At 38.2% G+C, this 26735-nt stretch overlaps 2 protein-coding genes across 3 annotated transcripts; both read right to left on the reverse strand.

Moving 5' to 3' along the window:
* Positions 1-617: 617 nt before the first annotated feature.
* Positions 618-21164, reverse strand: SMIM11 (small integral membrane protein 11). 2 transcript variants are annotated; one of them, XM_043995725.1, is made up of 4 exons: positions 21067-21164; positions 13693-13805; positions 5388-5566; positions 618-782 (listed from the first exon to the last, which is right to left on the reverse strand). In XM_043995725.1, exons 2-3 carry the CDS (start codon positions 13711-13713, stop codon positions 5402-5404), a joined length of 186 nt encoding a protein of 61 aa, XP_043851660.1. In that variant the 5' UTR covers positions 13714-13805; positions 21067-21164; the 3' UTR covers positions 618-782; positions 5388-5401. The 2 variants fall into 2 exon arrangements, with proteins under 2 accessions (XP_043851660.1, XP_043851661.1); XM_043995726.1 differs by lacking the exon at positions 21067-21164 and adding an exon at positions 20526-20668.
* A 2607-nt stretch (positions 21165-23771) lies between these two features.
* On the reverse strand, positions 23772-24143 carry KCNE2 (potassium voltage-gated channel subfamily E regulatory subunit 2). The gene has a single exon (XM_043990892.1). It carries the CDS (start codon positions 24141-24143, stop codon positions 23772-23774), a length of 372 nt encoding a protein of 123 aa, XP_043846827.1.
* Between the last annotated feature and the right edge of the window lie 2592 nt (positions 24144-26735).

The following is a 26735-nucleotide window of genomic DNA, read 5'->3' on the forward strand; positions in this document are numbered from 1 at the left end:
TTTTCTTTTTTTCTTTTTTTTTTTGCAGGGCAATGGGGGTTAAGTGACTTGCCCAGGGTCACACAGTTAGTAAGTGTCAAGTGTCTGAGGCTGGATTTGAACTCAGGTACTCCTGAATCCAGGGCCGGTGCTTTATTCCCTACGCCACCAAGCTGCTCCCCATATCATTTCTTTTTAAAGAAAACCTTTGAAACTTTTAGCATAACCTTGTTCACAGAAAAACAATTCACTGTTTATTATCATGGTGTCACTCATTATCATGGAAAAACACATAAACAAAATGTTATGAAAAATACAGAATAACTTACAGTTTCAAGAATGTGGTAATTCAGGAGAATTATCAAGAATTCCAATTTCTCATTCCTGAATCCTAAAAATTGTTATGTCGGGAATTTAGAAACAGTAGCTTTGTTAAACTGTTGCGCCCCGCCCCCCCTTTAAATTCTTTATTATAAGGGATGACTCAATGAAAAGAAGGTGAAGGATATGTTCCCAAATGAAGGTGAGATAAAAACAAACTATACTGATAGTTTAATGAGGACATTGGGCCAGAAGGACCCTACAATTTCTAAATCCTATGACAATTTCTAAGTATTCAGAAGTTCATAGACAACAAATTGAGAAAACCATTTTAATATATTAATTAATGCCAATTCCTATTAGAGCATATGCAAACTTACATATGGTTTCAAGTTAAAGTTACAGGGGGGGACATATTCCCTTGACACACAGCAAACTCCTAGAATTGGAGTCTATCCAGACCACCAGACAGTTTGTAAAATCTAGAAAAAAATTTTTTTAAAAAACTGGTTAGTATTTGGAGAAATAACAACTCTCATTTCCCATGTCTACTTTATGTCTAAGATTCAGTCCCTTAAAACATCTAACAAACAAAAACTTTAAGTGTGTTTGTTGGCAGATATGGATTGCTCTCTTTATACAAATTGCTTCTTCAAAATTAGTCCATTTATTTAAAACATCATTAGCCAATCTTTGAAAAGCTATAGGAGAAACAAAATAACCCAAAGTTGCCATCTTGAAGGCTATGTTTTTATAATTCAAATTTCTCTTTACTTTTCTTGCTCTTTAACTTCTGAGCTTTGTAGGAGCTCATTGACCAAATCTTAATTAAGTTTTTATATTTCCACACCTGTTATTAACTCCTCTTCTTGGCTAAAGAGAGACTATAAGATAAAATTAGATCTTGAACACAAGTACACAGAACCTCTATGACATTTTCTTCTCATAATATTTATTTCAAGACTTCCAGCTGGGTTTATATCACTAAAATAGTAATTTTAAGAAATTTTTTTTTTTAGTCTGGAGATAGAGATAACTTATTTCATTATGATGGGCAGGTCAAAAATAAATCTTATTAAGAGGTAATTAATATAGGTGACTAACTAGGATACTGGATTCATTTTAATATCTTCAGTGTGAGGACATAATAGGGTATTTTTTAAAAAACAGACTTCTGATTTCATTGATAAGGAAACTCATTCTACCAAAACAGATCAGCAATCTGCACTGCAATTTCAGTCTTAGAGAAAGACCTGGGGCACTGAAAGGTCAAGTGATTTGCCCAGGGTCATAGAGCAGTATGTGGCAGATGTGTAGCTTACACTCAGATTTTCCTGATTTCAAATCAATCAATGAGTCAAAAAGTATTTAAGTGCTTACTGTGTGGGGGGCACTCTGCTATGTGATAATGACATGAAGAAAGGTGAAATCACTGTCTCTGTTCTCAAGGAGCTCACAATCTAAACAAAATGCTACTACTAACTGCAAACACAAGATGCCAACAATGTAAATGGAAGGTGAGCTCAGAGGGAAGACACTAATGGTGGGACTACAGGTGGAAGAGATGAGACCAGAAAACACCTGCCAGAGAAGGTGAAATTTGATCTTAGTCTTGAAAGAAGCCAGAGAACCAAGGAGTTAGAGTTGAGAAGGAAGAACATTGCAGGCTGGGAGGGAAAACCAATGTACAGGCACAAAGAAAATAGTGTTGGACATGAGGAACAGCAGGGAGGTCAGTATGGATGGATCCCATATAGTCTGTAGAGAAAAGGAAAGTGTAAGAGACCTGAAAAGCAGGAAGCAGCTAGACCATGAAGGGCTTTAAAAGTCAAACAAAGGATTTTATATTTTATCTTGGAAGTAACAAGGAAACAGTGGAGTTTATTGAGTAGGGGGTAAATCACATGGAAAGACTTGCACTTTAAGAATATCACTTTGGCAGCTGAGTAAAAGGTGTATTGGAATGGAGAGAGGACTCAATCCAGGAGAGAGGTGGTAAAGATCTCAACTAGAGTGTGAGTAGAGAAATTAGAGATGTTAAGGAGGTAAAAGCAACAAGATTTGACAATAGACTGGATATGAGAGGTGAGTGCAAGTGATGAATTGAGGATGACACCAAGGTTGTGAAACTGGGTGACTGGAAGGATAGCAGTCCCCTCAAAAGTAATAGGAAAGGGGCTGCTAGGTGGCGCAATGGATAGAGCACTGGCCCTGGAGTCAGGAGGACCTGAGTTCAAATCCGGCCTCAGACACTTAACACTTACTAGCTGTGTGACCCTGGGCAAGTCACTTAACCCCAATTGCCTCACTAAAAAAAAAAAAGTAATAGGAAAAAGGTTTGTGTTTTTTTTGGTGGGGTGGGGCGGGGGGAGATGAATTCTATTTTAGACATGTTGAGTTTGAGATACCTCTGGAACATCCAGATCCATTTGTACAAAATGCAGCTAGTGATGCAGGATATGTACTAGAGAGAGAGAGAGATTAGTTCTGGATACATAGATTTGGATTTATCTTCCTAAAAATAATGACTGAATTCCTGGAAGCTTGATGAGATCACCAAGTGATATAGTATAGAGGAAGAAGAAAGCCCAGAACATAACTTTGGAGGACACACACAGTTAGTGAACAAAGCCTGGATGAAGATCCCATAAAGGAGACTGAGATGGAACGGTGAGGGAATAGGAGAACCAGAAAAAGCAGTGTAACAAAAACCTAGGGAAGAGAGAGTAATGACAATGTCAGAGGCTGCAAAGAGGTGAAGAAGGATGACAATGGAGAACAAGCCACTGGATGTAATAATTAAGAGATCACGGGTAGCTGCAGACATAACAATTTCAGTTGAATAATGAAGTTGGAAGCCCAATTGCAGAGGGTTTACAAGAGAAAAAAAACCAGGAAATAGAGGCAACTGGGGTCATTTTCTTAAGGAGTTTCTCTGAGGAGAGGAGGAGACTTAAAGTACAGGAGCTAATGGAGAGGGTAGGAAGGATTAAATGATAGGATCAAGGTAAGGTTGAGAGAGACATGGGCATATTTGTAAAAAGCAGGGAAAGAGCCAAGAAACAGGGAGAGATTGAAGATTGGAGACAGAAAGACTGGACATAATAGTAGGAGCAGATGAAATTGGGAGGGATCAAGGATGTTTGTAAAAGGATTTGCCTTGGGCATAAAATGCCACCTCTTCACAAGAGAGAGGAGAAGATTGTGAGAGACAATATCTGAGTGATATGAGGATATAGGGAGAGAGCTCTCAGCAAATCGTTTCAATTTTTTTTTCAGGAAATTATGGGACAAGGTCCTCAATTGGGAGGACTTAAGAAGGGATGAAAAGATTTGGAATAGGCACTGTGTTAACTGGGAGACCAAATTGATTAGGGAGGTATAAAAGAATTGCCTCGCTGCAGTCCAGAGCCCAGTTGGGATTATGTAGCATTAAGTTGTAGAGGACCCAGTCAACATAGTTCCATGATTTCCTTGAGCTCTATTCTGCAGCACATAAACAGGAGTAAAGAAAGATGGCAGAAGTAATCCAGTGTCAGGAGGTTAGCCGGACTTGATTGGCCATATGAAATGGGGGCAAGGAATTTGAGTGTAAATAATATTGTAGATTCTTAACTGATTCACCAAGATCTCAAGACAGCAAAGAAAGAAAAGTGTAGCAAGTGCAAGAGTGATAGCCTAGTCAAAAAACTGAGGAATGAGGGGACTGGATGGTGGGATAAAGAATAGTTAGGGATCATAAGGCACAGGGGAAAATGGAATGAAAAAAGGTTATGATCAGATAAAGGACTTTCAGAGTTCATGAATATGGAGCTAAAACTATACAACCATGTGAACGGTGGCAAAATCAGAGGTATGATCATGTCTGGGTAGCTGAGGTGGCATGCAGGAGTACGTCATGGGAATTGAGTAGACTGAGGAACTGGGAAGTTTTGGTGGTTGAGAAATGGAAGTTTTAGCTGAATGAGCTGAGCACATGCTACTGAAGTGGCTTTTGAAGAACCTCGCTTTTGGGGTGGAGTCCACAACGAACTTCCGGCACACGAGCTTAAAACTGAGGGAAGAACGGAAGTTCTCTCTCTCTGGCTTTTCAGCTTAGCTGTGGTGGTGCATGTGTTTGATGTTTGGTGCTGGTTCTTGGCCTGGCAGGCAGTTTGAGATTCAGTGAGTTTTATAAAGGAATATAGACTAAGCTTAGATCTAAGATTATTCATTTGTATTTCTACTTTCCTATTTCCCTAATTGGTATCACCTTTTGTTGTCTAATTAATTCCCAAGAAATAAAAACTAATCCCTCACTGATTAAAGCTCAGAGGCTTCTTTTTCTTAGTGGTCTGGGATATATATATGGGAAAAGTTAAAAGGGGGAGTTTAATGCTCGTATATCCAATTTTAAATCTCACAAGAACATCAATAGGTATGCTGAAGTTTCCTAGTATGAAGGCAGGAAAAGACTGTGAGAGAAGCACTGAACTCAGGAAGGAAAGAGAATTTCAGTTTTCTATCTACTATGCTATAGCTCCCTCTATAATTTTAACATAGCAGGTACTTAGTAAATGCTTATTAAATACTTTTGCTGTAACAGAACTCTGGCTTGGAAGAACTTTAACAGAACATTATCCTCTGGCTTGGAAGAAAAGAATTCAAAATGTACTTCCAAACCTCACTTCATGAAAATTACTGCTTACATCATTTTCCTTTTCATCTGAATAAGTCTAAAAAGGTTGTAATGGGAAATTATTGTTTCTAGAGAATCCTATAAAATATTATAATAAATATTTTTCTAAGGTTTTATTTATTTCTTTATTTATTTTTGGTGGGGCAATGAGGGTTAGGTGACTTGCCCAGGGTCACACAGCTACTAAGTGTCAAGTGTTTGAGGCCACATTTGAACTTGGGTCCTCCTGAGTCTAGGGCCAGTGCTTTATTATGTGAAGAAACAAAAGCAACTCCCCTAAGATCAGAAAGACCTTGCCAAAGGTCAGGGGGCAATTTAGTAGAAAGGTTTTAGCAACTAACTTTCAAATCTATTGCAGCAGATATATTTACTGGCTATATACATCATACACCAGAAAAGTCCAAAGTACCTTTGTGAGACACATCATTCATCTTTCTTCTCAATTGTTTTTTTCTTCATGGCCTCCACTTGTTGCCTTTGTGCATCCAGTCTTTTCTTCTGCCACATTTTGGCTCCAGAAAATGCCAAGCAAAGAATTATAGATTTTGCAATCAAAATATAGATCAGAAGAGGAATGTTTTCCAAACCCTTAAAGAAGACAGAAGTCACTTTTGAAGTGTTGTGATAGATGTTATTTGTCATTTCTTAGGATAACTATGACTAGTCGTTTGCAGTTCATCCTTGCTATCTGTCTCATATATGACCACCTAATATTTACATACATATAATTATTAATATGGCCAACTCATATTTATTCAAGCCTTGATGATTCAATTTATGTTATCCATTCTTTGGAAGGTACCACAGTATATGCGATGCTGCCTAGAAAAAAGTTGATACACACCAGGACTAGAATCATATCTCTGCCACTGATTACTTTTGTGATATTTGGACAAGTCATTTTCATTCTTCTGGTCTCATATTTGAAATGAAGCCGTGGACTATGTAGAACAGTGGAAATCATGCTAGATTTTGTCTCAAAGGACCTGGGGTTCAAAACCCAGCTTTGCTACTTGGTGGTGGGGTAGAGGAAGTCATCACTCTGAAATTCAGTTCCTCATTTGTAAAAAGAGAATGTTGTATTAGCTGATCTCTAAGGGTACCTTCCAACTCTAAATTTATTACCCTATGACTCAAAGGTGTCTACAATCCCTTGAGGTCTACAATGCTTTAATTTTCATTTTCTGGTTGCTCATTAATATATCCACTTGAGGATAAACAGAATAATAATAACTAGCATTTACATTAAGCTTTAAGGTTTGCTAAGTCCTGTATATACTCATTTGGTGTTCAGAGAAACCCAGTGAGGTAGGTGCTATTATTATCCCATTTTACAGATGAAGAAATTAAAGCACAGAGGAAGTAAGTGATTTGGCCAAGGTCACACAGCTAGTAAATGTCTGAGGCAGGATTTGAACTTAGGTCTTCTTACCTCCAAGACCTACACTCTAGTAGATAGAGTGTCAAGGTGTTAAGCTATTTATTAAATGATGAGCAAAAATAATTCAATCAGAGAAATTTATACTACTAACTAAAATGAGGTCTGGATTTATTTATAGATTTTAATTATCTGAAATCTCTAATCCTATAGCATCCTTGAATATTGCGTGGTAAAAGGGAGATCATAAAGAGTTGGTTTTACAGTAAAAGTCCTACTTTTATAAAATAATAGTTGAGGAAATTTCATTTATAAAACGAAAATGAGTGGTAAAAAATATGTCCCTGACACAAGTAAGTTGTGTAATCTTAAGAAAGTCATAGAAAATATCATAGCTGTAAGGATCTACTCCAATCTGAGTAAAAATTTTGTCTACAAAACCCCCAATAAGTGATCATAGAATCTTCCTCTAAGCATCTCCATTTAGGAAAAAACAAAACAAAAACAAACTCACTACCTCCTAAAGCACAATTTTTAAAAAATAACTCTAATTGTTAATATGTTTTCCTTAAATAAAGCCAAGATCTGTTTCTCAGTAATTCTGGTTCAGCACACTGAAGTCACGCAAAACAAATCTAAATCATCCTTTTCAATATGACAACTTGAAATAACCAAAAATGGCCATCATCTTCTCCCCAGAATCTGCATCTTCCTCTAATTCTTCTATTTCTGATGATACTCTTATCATGCTCTCATGATCCTCTCAATGCCCCAGGTTCATGACCTGAGAATCTTCTTGGACCCTTTCTCTCCTTCACTCTCAATAGCCAACCAATTGCCAAATCCTATAGATTCTATCTTTGAAATATCTCTCACATTCGGCTCCTCCTCTCACTATACAAGTTCAAGCTTTCATTTCTAGTAATCTAGATCTCTGTCTATCTATCTATCTATCTCTGTGTATGTACATTTAGATGTATATTCGTATATACATATATATATATGTCTATGTCTAATTGCCTTCATACTGGTCTTCCTTTTCATTTTCCATATCCTCTCCAATCAATCTCTCACTATTGCTCAAGTGATTTTCCTAATGCAGTGCTCAGATCATGTCATTTTCTACTCAAGAAACTTATGACTCCCACTGTCTTTTAAATAAGGGATAAACTTCTGATTGATTCAAGGCAATCTTTAGTCTGGCTCTCATATAGCTTTGCAAGCATTTTTCCATTTTAGCCAAACTGAAATGTTCCCAACCTTTCATCCTTCAACTGATTTCCTCCTTCTCTATGTCTTTGCTCATACCATTCTTCATGTCCCACCTCCTCCTGCTGCCTCCCATCCTTAAAAGTCCAACTCAGGGATGACTTCCATAAAGCCCTCCCTAGTCTTCATGATCTCCCAGATGAGAGTAATTTCTTCCTTCTGAAATTTCTCATTGCACCATAGACCTCTCATAGAAACAGAGAAACTCCAAGCAAGCTGGAAGGGAACTAATGTGCTTTCTAGTCACTTAACCAATCAATATCCCTAGAAAACTCTCTAAGACTATAAGTAATAGAGCAGATGCCAATCTACATTTCTTCCATTTACCAGTAACTCAGTGTCAGGAAGTCTTAGACATGGCAAATACCAAATAACATTACTGAAAGCAAAATTGATTCCATTTTAACCAACAGGACTGTCTGTTGTAGTAATTCCTGAATTTTCTGTCTGTTTAGAAAGAGTAAAATGGAATAAAAAGATAGGGTCATTAATCAGGAGACTCCAACTTGACCGATTTAAATAAGCTGCTAATGCTAAAAAATGAGAAATGGATATAATAATAGACACTGACACAAAATATCACCATTTCTTTTTTTTTTTTAAGTGAAGCAATTGGGGTTAAGTGACTTGCCCAGGGTTACACAGCTAGTAAGTGTTAAGTGTATGAGGCCGGATTTGAACTCAGGTACTCCTGATTCCAGGGCTGGTGCTCTATCCACTGTGCCACCTAGCTGCCCCCACCATTTCTTAGGGTACTATATTTTCCATACCTTAAAACCTGGTTTTAAATATAATATAAATAAATATAAATCATAAATATAAGAGAAAAAATTTGAAAGAACTGGGGATAGTTATCCTGGAGAAAAGTAGTCATAAGTGGGATATGACAGTACCTTCAAGTATGTAGAAGGGGGATTTGACTTATTCTGTTTTGCCCTAAAGAGACAGAACTTAGGAGCAATGGGCAGAAGTTGGAGATTTAAGCTTGCCATAAGATAAAGCTTCCCAACAATTAGAATTCCATTATTAAGTGTTCCAAATCGCTGCCTTGGGAGACACAGGATCGTAGATTTGAAAACAGAAAGAAAAAAAAGAGAAAAAAAAAACAGAAAACTTTAGAGATCATCAATTACAACACCCTCATTTTAAAGATGAGGAAACTGAGGCTCAAAGAACTTATTTCTCCAGAGTTACACAGATATTGATTGAATAAATCATGATTAGAATTCAGGTCTTCTTAACTACATAGTACTTTCATCAACTACATGATACCTCATTGGCTTCTGGATATATTGGATTCCCTATCACTGGAGGCCATTAAGCAAATGCTAGATGATTATTTGTCAGGGATGTCAAGCAGAATTTTTTTTTTTTAAGGTATGGATTGAAATAAGCCTGTGAATTCCCTTTTTAGTTCTGAGATTCTGGGATTCTATTAAATGTTTTTCCTACCGCGCATTAACTATACAACCTAGCACTATGACCTTTCTTGAGAGGAGACAGTGAATTACATATGACCAATCTCAAAACACAACTTTTAAGAATAGGGTGTTCCTGATCTAACCATTCTGGAGAGCAATTTGGAATTATGCCCAAAGGGTGATAAAGTGGGCATACCCTTTGACCCAGCAATACCACTTTTGGGTCTTTTTCTCAAAGAGATCATGGAAAGGGGAAAGGGACCCACATGTACAAAAATATTTATAGCTGCTCTGTACGTGGTGGCAAGGAATTGGAAGTTGAGGGGATGCCCATCAATTGGGGAATGGCTGGACAAGTTGTGATATATGAATACAATGGAATACTATTGTGCTGTAAGAAACTATGAGCAGGAGGAGTTCAGAGAAACCTGGAGGGTCTTGCATGGGCTGATGATGAGTGAGATGAGCAGAACCAGAAGAACATTGTACACAGTATCATCAACATTGAGTGTTGATCTACTGTGATGGACTATATTCTTCTCACCAATGCAATGGTGCAGAAGAGTTCCAGGGAACTCATGATAGAAGGGGATCTCCAAATCCAAGAAAAAAAAAAAAGAACTGTGGAGTATAGATGCTGAATGAACCATACTATTTCTTTTGTTTTTGGTGCTGTTGTTTTTTCTATTTTGAGGTTTTTCATCATTGCTCTGATTTTTCTCTTATACCATGACTAATGCAGAAATAAGATTAATGTTATTATGTGTGTGTGTGTATGTGTGTATATATATATATATATAAAACCTATATCAGATTACCTGCTGTCTAGGGGAGGGGGGAGGGAGGGGAGGGAGGGAGAAAAATCTGAAATTGGAAAGCTTATATAAACAAAAGTTGAGAACTATCTTTACATGTAACGGGAAAAAAAAATACTTTATTAATTAAAAAAAAAAAAGAATAGGGTGTTCCTGCCCTTGTCACATATTCAGGACTTCACATATTTCCTACCAAAAAAAAAAATTTCTAATCTGGCAATGCTAGCTACTTTCAATTTAAAAATGTTCACTAGATAAGATTATGTTTCCAGAGTAGTCAATTCCCTTATGTATTAATATGCCATCTCAATAGGCAAACACATATCCACTGGCTTAGCCTTTAGAGACATAACATTCCCATGTTTAAAGCAATCTTATCCATATAGTTGGTACTGAGGAGGAAAAATTTTTCTACTGGTCTCTTACTACTCCTATTGAAATAGGCCACATAATTTTGATCTTGTCTAATCCACATTATTCTATATGAAATTAATCACCATTATCTTCAGAAGAATGTCTTTTATTCCCACAACCTTTTTGCTTACTTTTTTATTGGTGATAATGGACATCAGTCAGTTATTGTACACAGTAATAACCAGTTACAAGCTAAGTCTTTCTAGTTGACAATTAGAGTGACAGCCCCTGCTGGAGAGATACTGTAGGAAAGCTCTGCCATGAGAAGAAGGCATCTGAGGGCAAGCCACATGGCTTGGGAGGTCAGTCCCTTGGTGTCAGGAAGTGACATTTGATGTTTCTAGTTTAGGCTTGTGGGACGAAGAAAGGGTGAGGCTCTCTCGTTCTCAGGACCTCGTGGGGAGTGGAGGTAGAAATGCTGGCTCCCTGAGATAGATAGATCAAGGCATCTAGGCCTCTAGATAAATTTTCTTGCCTTTTTCCCCCCAAGTACTTCCGTTGTACAAATTTAAAGTAGAATTACTGGGACTCGGGTATTGCCTGTTTTGTGTCTGTGTTGAGAAATAGCTTAAGAGTGGAAAAACAGAGTGGGACAGGAGGAAAGGGGCACAGGAGCTCCATGATTCTCCATTGCATTAAATTCCCTGTGTATAGTTGGCATTGGCCAGAGTGTGACCCTTTAGCATTAATTTATTCCAAGCCACAGTACATGTGTCACATGTCCAACCCTCTTGCAAAGCAGCTGTGCCCCCGTGCATTAGCCAAACCTGTTTCCATTTGTTTCTGCCACACAATTCAATAAGGGAAGGCAGAAGGTGATTTTTGAACACCAAGTGGAACAGAGAACTTGGTGCCAAAAAGGAAGTCCAGAAGAGAAAATCTCACTGGATATTGAAACCAACAAAAATGTCCCTCTACCCCATATACTACCTGACTTCCTCTCTCTCTCTCTCTCTCTCTCTCTCTCTCTCTCTCTCTCTCTCTCTCTCCTAATGCACTGTTAGAAAGAGTCTCAAACTTGAGATGCTTTTAACCACATTATTTAACTGAATAACTTTGAACTTTACATTGAATAAACCAAACCCTTTGCTTCCCATGTATTTGCTCCCCTGTATTTGTTGAGTAGCCAGTCTGTTTTGCATTGTTCATCCTTCTGCTGCTTTCTTTTAGAGCACTTTGGAGTCAGAGGACCTAGATACAAATTCTCACTGTTACTGGGTCTCAGTTTCCTCATCTTTAACATGGAAAGTTTGGGTTTTAATGGCCTCTAAGATCCCTTATAGCTCCAAATCTATGATCTGATCATGCAGTAGATGGAATCAAGAAGACTCATCTTTGTGAGTTCAAATCCGGCCTCAGACACTTACAATCTGACCCTGGGTCACTGAACTCTGTTTACCTCAGTTTCCTCTTCTGTAAAATGAACCGGAGAAGTAAATTGCAAACCACTCTAGTATCTTTGCCAAGAAAACTCCAAATGGGATCACGAAGAGTCTGACACACTGAAAAACTACCATTTTTCAATGTCTAATGCTAGACAAGTTTATCTGAAATCAATGAAATTAGGGGAGGTTTTTGTATAGTTTTGTCATCTGATTACTTCTCTGAAAAGTTCTCTATGCATTCTCTCCAGAAACAGTTATGTTTTAGTAAACACTCTCTATTGAGAGCTGCCCTATTTAATAGTTTTTTCCTCCATATAAAATTTGATCTTGAATCCTTTAGGTCTAAAGGCATGGAGCCTTGTATTTAATAAAGAATCTTCTATTTAGTGGAAAACCTAGTGGACAGATATGAATTAGCTGCAGTAGGCCAGTGAGAGTCATCAGCAAGAAGACTAAAGATTGATAATATGACGCCACCATAAGAGAATTAAAAGTCAGTATTTAGGTCCCATAAGTTTGCTTATTTATTTCTGCAAACATGTTTCGTTTCCTTAGTAACTAATAATAGTTTTGAGAAATTGTTGTACTCACAAGCATTATGGCAGGAGCAAAACAAAACAAAACAAAAAAAACACACCCTAGAATCACAGAAATTAGAGATGGAAAAGACCTATTCGGTCATCTTCTTTGTCCTTTGCCAGTACAGATTGTTCCCCATGCTTTATCCAGTCCAGGATGGAATGTGTACTGTGTACTATGTACCGTGTACTATGTACCATGTACTCTGTACCATGTATTATGTACCATGTACTATGTACCATGTACTCTGTACCGTGTACTATATACTGTGTACCATGTACCATGTACCATGTAGTGTGTATTGTGTACTGTGTACCGTGTACCGTGTACTGTGTACCATATACCATGTAACTTGTACCATATATTATGTACCGTGTACTATATACTGTGTACCTTGTACTATGTACCGTGTACTGTGTAACATGTACTGTGTACCATGTACTATGTACTATGTAACATGTATCATGTACCATGTACCATATACCTTGCACTATGTACTGTGTACCATGTACCATGTACTGTGTACCATGTACTGTGTACTTAGTTCTAAAAATTCATTTCCCACTTCACCCTTTTCCTCCTCCCTATCTGTTCTTCTCCCTTACCCTTTTGTCCCTCTCTTCTTCCCTCTCCCAGTCTTTCCTCTCCACTTCACATCTCTGTAAAATAATCTGTACCCAAAGTCCCCATTTCCCACCTTGGCAGTCATAGGACTCTCAAAGTGACCAGATCCAGTGGCCTTTTTTCATTCCTCATCCTAATTTTACTTTTCACCACCTCCACCTTCTGGATACTTCCTCTTTTTGGCTCCCAAGACTTTGCTCCTACTTTCTAACTAACTACTTTTCTGTTTCCTGATCCTCAAACCTAGTTATTGAAAATATTTCAGCTGCCTACCTATCCTAAATTTATATCTCCAGCCTTTTTGGGTTAAATTCTGATTTTTATCTTTGTGGGCATCTCCAGCTGGATATTTGATTTGCACTCATATCCAACACAAAGTTTTCCCTCATATGCTTTTTTATATCATTATCAATGTTCACTTGTTTCCCATGTTTAAAAGTTTGGTGTTATTTGGTACTCTTTTATTTGGTTCATTACCTGTAATGGGGACATTATGTGATGACTTTGCAGATAAATTCTTATGCTCCTTAATAAATGAGTTTGCACTAGGGTAACCATAACGCTATCAGTTATATTATGTTATGTTATCTAGGGCACTGGCCCTAGAGTCAGGAGGACCTGAGTTCAAATCCTTCCTCAGACATGTACTAGCTATGTAACTCAGGGCAAGTCACTTAACCCCAATTGCCTCATGGAGAAAAAAAAAGTTTTCACTTGGCAGTGAAAACCCTACAGTTTGGATTTCCATTAGAACTTTTTGTGCTTTGCTAGCACAGACATTATGTCTAAAGCACAAGTCCAAGTTTTTGAATGTTTAAGAATTCCTTACCTTCCAGGAGGGCTCCCACATGTTGGATCACTTTTTGAAACTGCTCCTGGCTGGAGGTCACCAAGGGAGAATAAAGGAAGCAGAGCAAGGAAAAGGAGGCAGAACCCACTTATCTGGAGAAAGAACTAAGGACAGTTAATTTACCAACAATAACTAGTTACATAGCACTACATAGATTGCAAAACATTTGACACAGTTTTCTCATAGAAGCCTTATGCCTACCACCTGAAGAAATAACAGGCATTATTAACCCCAATTTCCATATAAATTAACTGAGGTCTAGAAAGGCCATGAGCATAACACACTAAAGAGAGTTGACTAAGAGGCCTAAGATCATGGATCATGTGATTTAGAGCTAGAAGGGGTAGGATTTGAACCTGTGTGTTCCTGACTTTAGGTCTAATATTCTATCCCCTAAGCCAGGAGATTCTTAATTAGGGGTTCTTAGCCTGAAGCCTGTAAACCTTTTTTTTTTTAAAGCTAATTTGATGAGTGTATTTCAATATACTTGCTCATTTTATGCATTTAAAAAGATTATTCTGAAAAGGGGTTCACAGACTTCACTTGACTGCTGAAGGGATCCATGACACAGAAACTTCTACCCTAAACATTTTGCCCCAACAAGGTTCTGCCTCCCTTAATGTATTCTGGATCTCTCAGTTTCCCAAAGGGGAAAAGTAGGATAGCTTACTTTGTTCTAGAGGTATTTTTTCTAGGAGAGCTTGGTACAAGAAGCTGACTGACAGCAACAAAACCAATGACAGCCCATCCAGAAATGGACAGGTTTTAAATAAGTATCAATTGTGTAAGCCCAAAATAGGCTCCAGCCTTTTTGAATGCAGCTGTTCATGAAGAATGTGCTTTGCTGAGTGGAGGGTATTTCACTGTAGTCTTTTTTTTTGCTGAGGCAATTGGGGTTAAGCCCAGGGTCACACAGCTAGTAAGTGTCAGATGTCTGAGGCCATATTTGAACTCAGGTCCTCTTGACTCCAGGGCAGGTGCTCTATCCACTGCACCACCTAGCTGCCCCTTCACTGTAGTCTTGACTGAAGATTTACATGGCCTCTAACACTAAGGTGGAAATAGGACATGGTGATCAAAATTTGCCTCTCATTCCCCACCTATTCCTTCTGACTGTGGGCTGTGTTTTGTATTTTATGCAGGTTTTTTGCTTGTTTGTTTCCTGCTTTTCAAGTCTCCTATCAAGGCTTAGATGTCCTCTGGTAGATATCTAACCTTGATTCTAAGTAATATCTAGAAAGAATGGGAAAACCAAGAGACAGATACATATGATTGTCCTGAGAAGCCAATAAGTATTAATAATTCTTCCTAAGACCTAAGGAAACCCTGGGGGAAAGAGTGGTGTGTATGGCACCACACCACTGTCATAATTGAGACACAGAATTTGTTTAGAAAATCTGGACTCTAATCCTAGATTTAACACTTTGTGATTTGGGGTAAGTTACTTCACTTTGCTGGACCCTAAAGAAGGGTGGAAAAGATTGTATCTCAGGCCTGTTCTAGCTCTGTGATCAATGACTTTTTTCTGTTTGTTACACACACACACACATCCAGATCCCAAAGGTATTAAGGCACCTAATAATTACAACATGCTCTCTGATTTTAAGTTTTCTAACTACCTCCCACCCCAAATTATTGATTACTCCTCAGCCAGATCCCTAAGGGAATACAAACCAACATAACCAAAACAAACAAAATCCCTCCTCTGTTCTTATACCATATACTAGTTCTTAAGCCTGGATTTCTGTATAGACTTGAATGTTTACTTTTCAACCATTGACTATTGGTGACCCAACTTTGGGGATGAATGAATGTGGCACTTCAAATATGTAGCTTATTTTCAACCCCCAGGCTAAGGGCTTTTCACCTAGGATCTAAGAACTTAGCTGAAAAAAATATATCTATATAACTATTTCAATATAATTGGTTTCCTTTGTAATCTAGTAGCTAACACTTAAACTAAAAAAAAAATTATTCTCAGAAGGGGTTCATAGACTTCACCAGATTGTCAAAGGGGCCCATGATACATAAAAAAAGGTTAGGCCTTCTTGTCCTAGGATTTCCTTCCTGGGTAACAATAACTCATTTTAAAAGCAGTCAGAATAAAGGGAATTTTAGTGCTTGAGTTTGCTCCCAGGTTGCAAACCAGCAATCAAAAGAACAGCTGCAATACAACAGAGTAAAGGGATTATTACAAATTGTACAGAATACCCCCCAAATCATAATAAAATCACAATTTAACTTTGGAATATATTATAGAATTCTTTTTTGTAGCATATTTGCCTTCTTAATTACTTTGATAAGGCTAATGGCAAAGTCATTTCATGCTCAAAAATGTGTGCACGATCAAATTAAAATTTTACTGCAAATAATCCCATAATGCTAATCCACAAACATGATAATTCACCTAAGGACCATAGAGAATGTAATGTATATAGGCTAAAGAAAGAACAGAGGATCATGCCAATGGTACCGAAGAATCATTAGCAACTTAATGAATTAAACTTTATCACTTTGTTTATAAAGGAGAATCGATAACCCACAATAATCACAAAAGGAGATATTAAAATGAGATTAGAAATTTTAAAAAAACCAACTACAGAAATGATAATGATGCCCAAAACATAAACCCAGAAGGGAATAACTCTAAACCTAGAAGCCCAGCTTCAAAGAAAAAAAGTGGTTTATACCAAAAGTATCTTGCAGAAGTGATGCTTAATATAAAAGTAGAACAAGCAAACAATGTGGAGAGTTGTCAACAGAAAGTAGAAAAACCAATTAATGTGCTTATTATTCTTCTGTGCTTTGGGAATAATGTAATTAATAAGCATTAGGCTAACAAATCAGTAAGTAGGTCTTAGTTTGAAGAAGTTGAACCTCATGGATGACACTGTAATAACCTTCAATTATAATACCACATAAAGTTTAAATACACAAAAAATCATAATTCAGGTTTTCAAGGTCATGATTATCTTTAGAAAAAGCTAGTGCAAAGGGCAAAGTTTCCATGTGACTTTGCAAAGTCAGATAAGTTAATGAAAGAAATTTTAAAACCTAACACACTACACTCTTGTTGGTTATCTTGCAGGGAGGCAGGGTGGGGAACTCATTTAAATATCATGATAGGAGAATTGAAGGTCCTCTTTTCTTTCCCTCACAATCAGGGTTTATATTATTTCAGTGGTGGTAGATTTTTGACTCATATTAGAGGAAAACATCAAACTGTAGCTACTACATGTTATAAATGTTTCTACAATTTTCATTGGTGTTTCATACAAATAAAATGTGTCTTTTAAACTATTTGCCACAACTTATCATGGTGGAACAACATTACATGTGGAATACAGGAATAGGTATGGTATCTTTATTGACCTCATGCAAACTAATGATCCCTGGCCTTGCCATCTGTCCAGCCCCTTCACCATTAGGACTCTGGAAGTTCCCATCAACCCTGCATAGGAACTTCCTTTTATGTGTTGTCTCTCTCAAATAAAATATGTGCACACTGAGAGCAGGGATTATCTTCTTTTTTTCTTTTTTCTCTTTGTATCTTCAGTTCTTAGCACAGGGCTTAGCTCATAAAAAGTGCTTAATGAATGCTTTTTCATTCATTCACTCCATTCATTCTCATTAAAGAGAGTAAAGAGACCAGTGGGTTCACTGATACTCTTGAGAAGGGAATCTAAGGAATGAAAAGGGCCATCATGAAGCTCAACCAAAATTGGAAGGCAAAGACAAAAATTAGGGAATGTCCCAGCTATTATTATATACCTAATGCATGCATATATTCATACCTGGGTGTAAAAGGGTAGATAAGCTTATGATCTGCCTGGGGTGTAGAGCATAGGAAGGTGATGAGAACACATATTACTATTACATTTTGGGGCAGTTAGGTGGTGCCGTGGATAGAGGGCCAGGCCTAGAGTCAGGAAGACTGATCTTCTTGAGTTTATCTGGCCTCAGACACTTACTAGTTGTGTCACCTGGGCAAGTCACTTAATCCTGGTTGCCTCAGTTTTCTCATCTATAAGATGAGCTGGAGAAGGAAATGGCAAACCATTCTACAATCTGCCAAGAAAACCCCAAAATGAGGTCATGAAGAGTCACATGTGCGACTGAAACCACTGAACACAAACATTACATTTTATTGTATTTTTGATGTCAGAAAATTCAGCTCTCCATAGCAAATATGTTTCATACATGACACTCCATCTCTCATCTCCTTTCATTTGTCCTGGCTGTCTTCCATGTATTCCTTCCTCACTTTCAACTCTTAGAATTTCATTTCCTCCAAAACTTATCTCAAAACTGACCACTCTCTATACAAAGAAGCCTTTCCTAATCCTCCCAACTGTAAGAGCTTCTACAACAGTAGCAGCAGCAGCAATAACAAGAAGAAGAAGATCTGGTATTTATTCCGTATACTTACATAATGTACACATTGTTTCCCTCTAGAATTAATAAACTCCTTGAGAGCAGTTACTGTTTCTCTGGAGTAAGTATCCCCAGTGCCTAGCAAAGGGCCTGATAATGTAATAAACACTTACAGGCTGTTGATTTAATGATGCCCTTCAATGGTATTTGTTCCTTTGAAAGAACAAAGTCTCTACTGAATAGGATTGGTGGATGGGAGGGAGAGGGGAATGGGAAGGAGAGGTTAAATCTTGTCCAGGGCAAAGAAATGTTTTGCCACATCTAAGCATATAAGACATCTTTCGTAGTAAGTCATCTATGGCAAAAAGCATACAATCAGTACAAAATCCAATCTGGTAATTGCTTCCTATGTATATAGGGGTACTGTGGGAGAGGATAGAAATACAAAGAAAAAAAAAACCCAGCTCCTGACCTCAATGAGCTGATATCCTACCCTGAAGAATATAAAATAAGAGAAATAGAAAGATAAGTATATACATGATATTTTGAGGGAGTTAACAAGCACTAACAACTAGAGGGATCAGGAAAAGCCAATGTATACAAAGGCACTGAGGTAGGATATGGAGAGACAAGTTTGAGAATGGTAAAAAAAAAAAAAAGAATTCTTGAACCATGTCAAGAGAGACTAACTCTGTGGCTAGGTAAATGGACTAATTTCTCAGTTTGTCATCTGTAATGTGAAAGACTCAGTCTAAATAATCTCTAATGTTCCTTGTCAGGACACTTGTCAGACACTTACTAGCTGTGTGACCTTGGGCAAGTTACTTTAATCTCTGTTTGCCTAGGAGGCAGATAGGTGATTCAGTAGACAGAGTGCTGGGCCAGGAGTCAGGAAGACCTGAATTTAAACCAAGCCTCAGATACTTACTAACCACGGTGACCCTGGGCAAGTCATTAAACCTCTGATTGCCTTAATCTAGTAGAGAAAAAAATAGCCCTGAAGGAGCCCCTTCCACTTGCTTGGTTCCTCTTGGAATCTCAGTTTTTTATGGAATTGCCAAGGCCAGCCATGTTCATACTTTCTTCATTTCTCCCTGGGCTCTGCTCATGACACTCCCAACTTATTATGTATATTCTCCTCCAAGGGCAGCTAGGCGATACAGTGCCAGGTCTGGAGTCAGGAAGATTGATGGATCTCCCTGAGTTCAAATCAGGCCTCAGACACTTACTATCTTTGTGACCCTGGGCAAGTCACTTTACCCTCTTTTCTTCAGTTTCCTCATCTGTAAATGAGCTGAAGAAGGAAATGGCAAACCACTTTAGTATCAGTGCCAAGAAAACCCCAAATGGGGTAACAAAGAGTCAGAAATGACTAAAATATATTCTGCCTAGTATATCCCCTCTCAATGAGGGCATAACAGTCAATCATACTCCTCCTAACCTGTTTGTAGGACAAAAGTCTCAGATCCTCTCCTCCCTCTCTGGCTAACAAAATCACGTGGTTCAAGGAGTCCTGGTCTCAATAAGGTCCACCCCAGAGTTGTGTCCATATGAGGAAGAATAAGGTCCACTCCTGAGTTGTGCCCATATAAGGAAGAACTGATATGGGATGGGAATACTGCATTCAGATTAGCTAGTTTTTGCACATAGATTGTAACCCTTGAGTAATCAGACCAATGATGAAAAAGGGGAGGGTCCATTCATGTTAGGCACTAGGGTTTAAAACAGAGCCTTTGAGCCCCCTTTCTTTGCACACACCAGGGTGCCTCCTTCTCAGGGGAAGGATTGTTTTCCCTCACAGTCATTTCCCCCCCCCCCTTTGTATTACTAGCATGATGTAGGCGTTAACACATAGTAGACAGTGGTTCTCCAAATGTATTCAGGGGCTCCCTAGAAGTCCCCAATACTTTTTCAGGGAGTCCTGATGTCAAAATTCTTTTCATAATAACCCACATGAAAGTTCTTTGGGGTCCTGAGTAATTTTTAAGGGGATAATGAGACCAAAAAGTTTGAGAACTGCTTGTCTAATAACTGTCCTTTCAAAGGGAACTCAGAAAGGAGTCTGGAGGTCCAGATAATTACTGAAACTATTCCTGGACAATCTATTGTCCTTCCTTTTCAATTCTTCTTGTCTTCTCAGCAGTAATACCCCCACCTCCACCCCCACCTCTACATTCTCATATAGATAAACTCAAGAACTTCCCCACCCCACAGAGGAATGTCCCCTTTCCCAGCTCTCTAGACACTCTGTATTTTGTTCTCTGCTTTCCATTCCCAAATGCTCTGAACTTCAAGTGTGGTGGTGCAAGACTGCAGAAGGGAGAAGCGGCATAATGTATAATGTTTACATACACACAGAGACACAGACACAGACAGATACACACAGGCACACTCGCGCATACACACCCCTCCCTTCCTACCACGTGGCCCTCTCTTACCTTTCCAGTTTTCTGACACCTTACCCCCCTCTGTACTCCTCTTTCCAGAAATGCGGACCTCCTTGCGGTTCCTCCCACAATACAAGCCAACTCCGGACTCCTGTATTTTCATTGGCTGTCCCCTATGCCTAAAATACTCGAACTCCTGCCTTCCGTGACTTCCTCCAAGTCCCAGCTAAAATCCCACCTTCTGGAGGAAGTCTTTCCTGATCCCCCTTAATGCTAGTACCTCCCCTCTCTCTAGGTTATCTCCGATTTACCCTATATCTATCTTGCATAGCGCTTTGCATGTTGTCTCCCCTTCCCACCTCCCACCCCCATTATTACGTGAGGGTCCTAGAGAGCAGACACTACTTTTTGTCCTTCTTTGTATCCTAAGAGTTGAGCATAGTGTCTGGAATGTAGTAAGTGCTTGAAAAGTGCTAGTTGACTGATTGACTGACTTCCCTGGTGGGAACAAACAAACAAACATTCCGATAAATAATCTACCCCTCCTTTACACACCTCCAACCTTAAAATTAAAAAATCTCACTAGACGTACCTCTCTGCAGCCATCTTCCCGGCGCAAGAAAACTGCAACTAAACTACAACTCCCAGAATTCTTGTGCTCTAAAACTACATCTCCCAACAGACATCTATCCATCCCTGATGCACAGGGCGGGGCATACTTCCGAAAAGATCTGAACCTCCCACATCTTACCTAATTGTCTGTTCTGTAACCATTGTTGCCGAGGTTGTGGGCCAGCTACGATTTTGCTTTTTTAGGTTTATTTTAGTTCTGAATTTAAACTCCAAAAAAGGAGCGGACATCACCGTACATAGCTGTGTGACCCTGGGCAAGTCACTTCACCCTCACTGCCCCGCAAAAATAAAAATAATAATAATAATAATAATAAAAGAGGATTGTATATCTTCTCTACTATGTACATCTCACTTTTCTTTCTAAGTATTTAATAAGTTCAGTGTGTAAGTTTTCAAAGCTTTCCTGCTTTTCGGTGCTTCTTTCTGGCCTTGCATCTTATTCTGTTCTTACTAGCTGTGTGATCCTGGACAAATCACTTAACTTCTATCCGACTCAGTTTCCTAGACTGTAAAATGGTGATAACACTAGCATCTACATTGTGAGGTCGTTGCAAGAGTCAATAATATTTGCAAATTTCTTAGCACAGTGCCTGGGAAATCGTAGGCTCTTAATAAATGTTTTTCTCCTTCCCTGCTTTTCACCTTTGGTGTCTACCTGGTCCACCTAACTCTCACCTGTGGCTCCAAGAAGCCATGGTGTGAGGACCGGCCGCCCCTTGGTAAACCCTTTGGACAGACGGGCTAAACCAAGTTGAAGGTAACAGAGGGGTCTCAAACCCGGTGAGTTAGGGGAGGTGTCTACTCCAAGCGTGTGAAGACTTCCCCTGGTGGAATGGGAGGATGAGAACAATGTTCAGTTGAGCTTGGTTAGACATGGAAGACGGCGTGGTTATCATCATCTACTGCATCTCCAGCCATCACCAGTCGCTTGACTGCCCTGCTACTGAGACCGCGATGACTGGAAGAGAGAGTGAGGCTGATGACTTCGTGCAACCCTACCTCACTTAACTCCAATATATGCACCAGTCCCCCCCACCTCCCCCCAAAAAAGACATCTCCTTCCCTACTTCCTCAAACAACTCCCAGTACCCTTTGTCTTGCCCAGAGGTTGGAGTGGTAAACATCTAAACTCCAGGCAGTTTGCTGGACTGCTGAATAAGTGCTGTATATTTTACCTAGGTTCTGCACTGCACAGACAACTTCTGGCCTGTATCTTCTGCCAATCCAAGTCAGAACTTGAGCTCCTCTTTGGGTGGGTTGTAAGCTGAGTGCTAATTGGCTAGCTAAAAGAGCTAGTATAGTCGCCAGGGTCTTTTCCCCATGCTTCCAGTCGGCTATGGCCAAAGAATCCAGAAACACAAACCTCTCAAACTCACCAGGTGGATTCAAAGCCTGGACATATTCATCTCAGGAACAACACTAATTTATCAAGATCAGAAAAGAAGGAACACAGAAGAAGCAGACTAAAATCCAGGGCAAAGTTCACCTTTACCCACCTTACTGAGGAAGTGAGGACATGGGCTTCCGCTTCTGTGTACTATCAGCTACACTATTTGAGGTCAGTAGGGAGTTAGGGTAAGCTGCCCTTCCCCCTACCATTCACAAGAAATTCCAGCACTACATGATGCCACCAGGGTCAAAGGAAGAGCTTTGCTAAGCTTTTGATTCACAGAGTATCCTATCCCCCAGCTGTTGTCAAGGTCTGGGGAAATGATCAAGGGACTATGCAGAATTTTCTTGTCAAATCCAAGTACCAAGTCCCCTCAGTGTTGAATCATGCTCATGATCAGAAGGAAGCAGCTAGCGCCTCTACAAAGGATTCTGAGTCTGGCCTCTGTTGAGGATACTTTTTGTCACACTCTATGGTTGTTCTCAGTTGCCTCCACCCCAGCATAGGATGGAAGCAGCAAGAGGTTTGTCATTCAGAAAGCACCTCAAAGCTAGCTGCACCAACACAGTGGTCAGCCAGAAGCAGGAAGGAAAGCTCTGAACACAATCTGTGCAAACCCCAGTTACAATGATAAGCAAATGAATGAGTCTGAATGGATCCAGCTAATAAATGACAGATTGAATTAATATCTTGTTTTCACAAAGGGACACAAGAAATACTACTTCATTTAAACTAGAACTGTGAGTTCTCATCAAACTCAGAAGAAAAGACTGTAACATACACATCTTTACATCACACACACACACCAACATCTTAAAAACAAAACCAAAAACCTTTCACTTCAAATTTTGACTTTATTTTTGCTCTGGGCAGGAAGTTTACAGTGCCTAAAGAATAAAAGATATATATAGCGTAAATACTAGATTAAACATGAGTAACATAGATTCAGATACCACCTCTTTTAATTGGCCTATTACCATCTCACTTGCCTTAGAGGTTTCATAAGACAGGAAGGAACTTAATTTCTCTCAAACCAGTCTTCAATTTGTTTCTCTTCTTTTATCTTAGAACACACCCACATATACATTCCCATATTGCTTGCTTAGCTAAAATACTATGCATCTGCTTGAAATGATATATGTACACACATGTGCCAAATAGTCACACATGAATGGTCGCATGTGTGTATATGTATGCAGAGAGAGGCAGATGATAACTTCATGTCTTCTGCATGTGGACATCTGTCTCAATTATCTTTTTTTCTGTCTCAATTATCAAGGGGACATTTTATATGTCAGTGCATCAACATTTTCATGAATGGTAGCCTTGGCATCTTCTAGACTCAGAATTTGACTTTTGTACTTTTCATGCCAGTCGTCCACAATGTACTGATGATATGGGTCATTGGAGTGCTCCTGTCTCTTGGATTTCACTGTGCTTACCAGGATGGCCACAATAATGAAAGAGAACATGCCAATCATCACCATGATGTACAAGATGACATAGTAGAAATTCTCAGCATTGACTTTGGCCTGGAGAGCTGCTTGTTCTGCTGTTGTGTTGCTGCGCCAGTTGTCCATGTAAGTAACAAAGATCTTTTTGAAAGCATCTTCCAATGTCTGTGTTAAATTGGGTAAAATGGACATGTTTCCCACTAATTTCTATTAGAAAAACAAAAGGAATTATTGAAGGTTTTAAAAAAAGGATCATTCCAATTTCTAAAAATCTTTTTCTACCCATTTTGAACATATCTTTATCTATTTTTTCCCTCAGGGCAATGAGGGGTAAGTGACTTGTCCAGGGTCACACAGCTAGTAAGTGTCAAGTGTCTAAGGCCAGATTTGAACTCAGGTCCTCCTGAATCCAGGGCTGTTGCTTTATCCACTGTGCTATGTTGCAGCCCCTGAACATATATTTTTCAAGGTGACTTAGATCCTGAATCACTCGTGCAAGAATTCAAGCAAGGGCTCTCCTTTTTAAATTTAAATATTTATTTTATTTGGCTTTTGGTTATGTTTTGAGTCCTAAGTTGTCTTTCTTCCTTCCTCCGTCCTTCGCTCCCAACCCCACATTAGAGAAGACCAACAATTGAGATATATATATATATATATATATATATATATATATATATATATATATGTGAAACTATACAATACATATTTCCATATATCAGTTCTTTTTCTGGAGGTGGGTAGCATCTTCCTTTATAAGTCCCTTGTCATTGATCCTTTGTCATGAACATTTGTTCATATTACTCAGAATAGTTTAGTCATGCATAGCTACTCTTTGAACAATATTGTTGTCACTATATACAATGTTCTTTTGGTTCTGCTCATTTCACTCTGCATTATTTGATGCAAGTCTGTTCATGTTTTTCTAAAATCAACTTGTTCATCATTTCTTACAACATAGTGGTATTCTATCTAATCATATACTATAACTTACTCATCCATTCCTTGATCAATGGGCATCCCCTTAGTTTCAAGTTCTTTGCCATCTCAAAGACAGCTGCTCTAAATATTTTAGAGCATATAAGCTATTTTTACTTTTTCCTTGATAACTTTAAGAAATAGATCTAATAGTGGTATTGCTGGATCAAAGGGTATACACAGTTTTATAACCCTTTGGGTATAATTCCAGATTGTTCCCCAAAATGACTGGATTAGTCCATAGTTCATGTATTAGTGTCCCAATTTTTCCACATCCCCTCCAACATTTGTCATTTCCCCCTTCTATTATTTTAGCCAATCTGATAGGTGTGAGATGGTATCTCAATATTGTTTTAATTTGCATTTGTCTAATCAATAATTATTTAATATACTTTAAAAGTATGACTGATTTTTTCATTGAAAAACTGCTTATCCAAATCCTTTGACCATTTATCATTTGGGGAATGATTCATATTCTTATAAATTTGACTCATTTCTCTATATATTTGAGATATGAGGCCTTTATCTGAGAAACTGCCCATAAATTTTTCCCCCTAATTTTCTTCTTTTCATCTTGGATACATTGGTTTTATATATAATTTTTTTAATTTAATGTAATCAACATTTTCCATTTTACATGCCACAGTGCTTTCTGTCTCAGTTATTCATAAATTCTTCTATCCATAAATCTGATAGGTATTATTTTCTAATTTATTTATATCTCCCTTTATGTCTAGGTCATGTATCCATTTTAACCTTAGCTTGGTAAATGGTATAATTCCATAATTCTATACCTAGTTTCTGCCAGACTGTTTTCTAATTTTCCCAGTAATTTTTACCAAATAGTGAGTTCTTATCCCAAAAGCTTAGATATTTACATTTATCAAACACAATGTTACTATAATTATTTACTATTGTGTATTTTATACTTACTCTATTCGTCTGATCCACCATTCTATTTCTTAACCAGTACCAGAAAGTTTTAACAATTACTGCCTTATAATACAGTTTAAGATCTTGTACTTCCTGCCTTTATACTTTTTATCCATTAATTCCTTTGATATCCTTGACCTTTTCTTTCCCCAAATGAATTTTGTTACTAGATAAATAAAATAATTTTTTGGTAGTTTGGTAGTGCCAATTGGGATGGCACTGAATAAGTAGATTAGTTTAGGTAGAATGGTCATTTTTATTATTCTGGCTTGGCCCACCCATGAACAATTAATATTTCTCCAATGATTTAAATCTGACTTTATTTGTGTAAAAAGTGTTTTATAATTGTGTTCACATACAGGGTGGGCCAAAACTCATGAAGAAGTTTCAAGTTTTAATAACTACTTTATTTTTTGTTTTGAATTTACAATACCATAGCATTGTATACAATATATATAGGAAATGTGTGTGAAAAATCAAATCTTGTAAATGATGAAAAATAAAGAAAAAATTTTCAAAAAATTATTAAAACATCATGACATGGGGGCAGCTAGGTGGCGCAGTGGATAGAGCACCGGCCCTGGAGTCAGGAGTACCTGAGTTCAAATCCGGCCTCAGACACTTAACACTTACTAGCTGTGTGACCCTGGGCAAGTCACTTAACCCCCAATTGCCTCACTAAAGAAAACAAAACAAAAAACAAAAAAAAAAACATCATGACATTAGGCTCCCCCTGTAGTTAATGGATTTGTTTTGGATTTTCCAAGTATAGCATCATATTTGCAAAAAGAGATGGTTTTATTTCCTCATTATGATTCCTTCAATTTCTTTTTCTCATTTCTTTTGCTAGCATTTCTAGTCTAATATTGAATAATA

This window comes from Dromiciops gliroides, chromosome 3 (genome assembly GCF_019393635.1).
Source record: "Dromiciops gliroides isolate mDroGli1 chromosome 3, mDroGli1.pri, whole genome shotgun sequence".
Taxonomy (NCBI): domain Eukaryota; kingdom Metazoa; phylum Chordata; class Mammalia; order Microbiotheria; family Microbiotheriidae; genus Dromiciops; species Dromiciops gliroides.

Excerpts from the sequence above, each read along its gene's own strand:
- SMIM11 (XM_043995725.1), bottom strand. The coding sequence starts at position 13,713 with ATGTGGGAGCCCTCCTGGAAG. Across the intron at positions 5,567-13,692 it reads TGTGGGAGCCCTCCTGGAAG|GGTTTGGAAAACATTCCTCT; the intron begins GTAAGGAATTCT and ends GTCTTCTTTAAG.
- KCNE2 (XM_043990892.1), bottom strand. The coding sequence starts at position 24,143 with ATGTCCATTTTACCCAATTTAACACAGACATTGGAAGATGCTTTCAAA.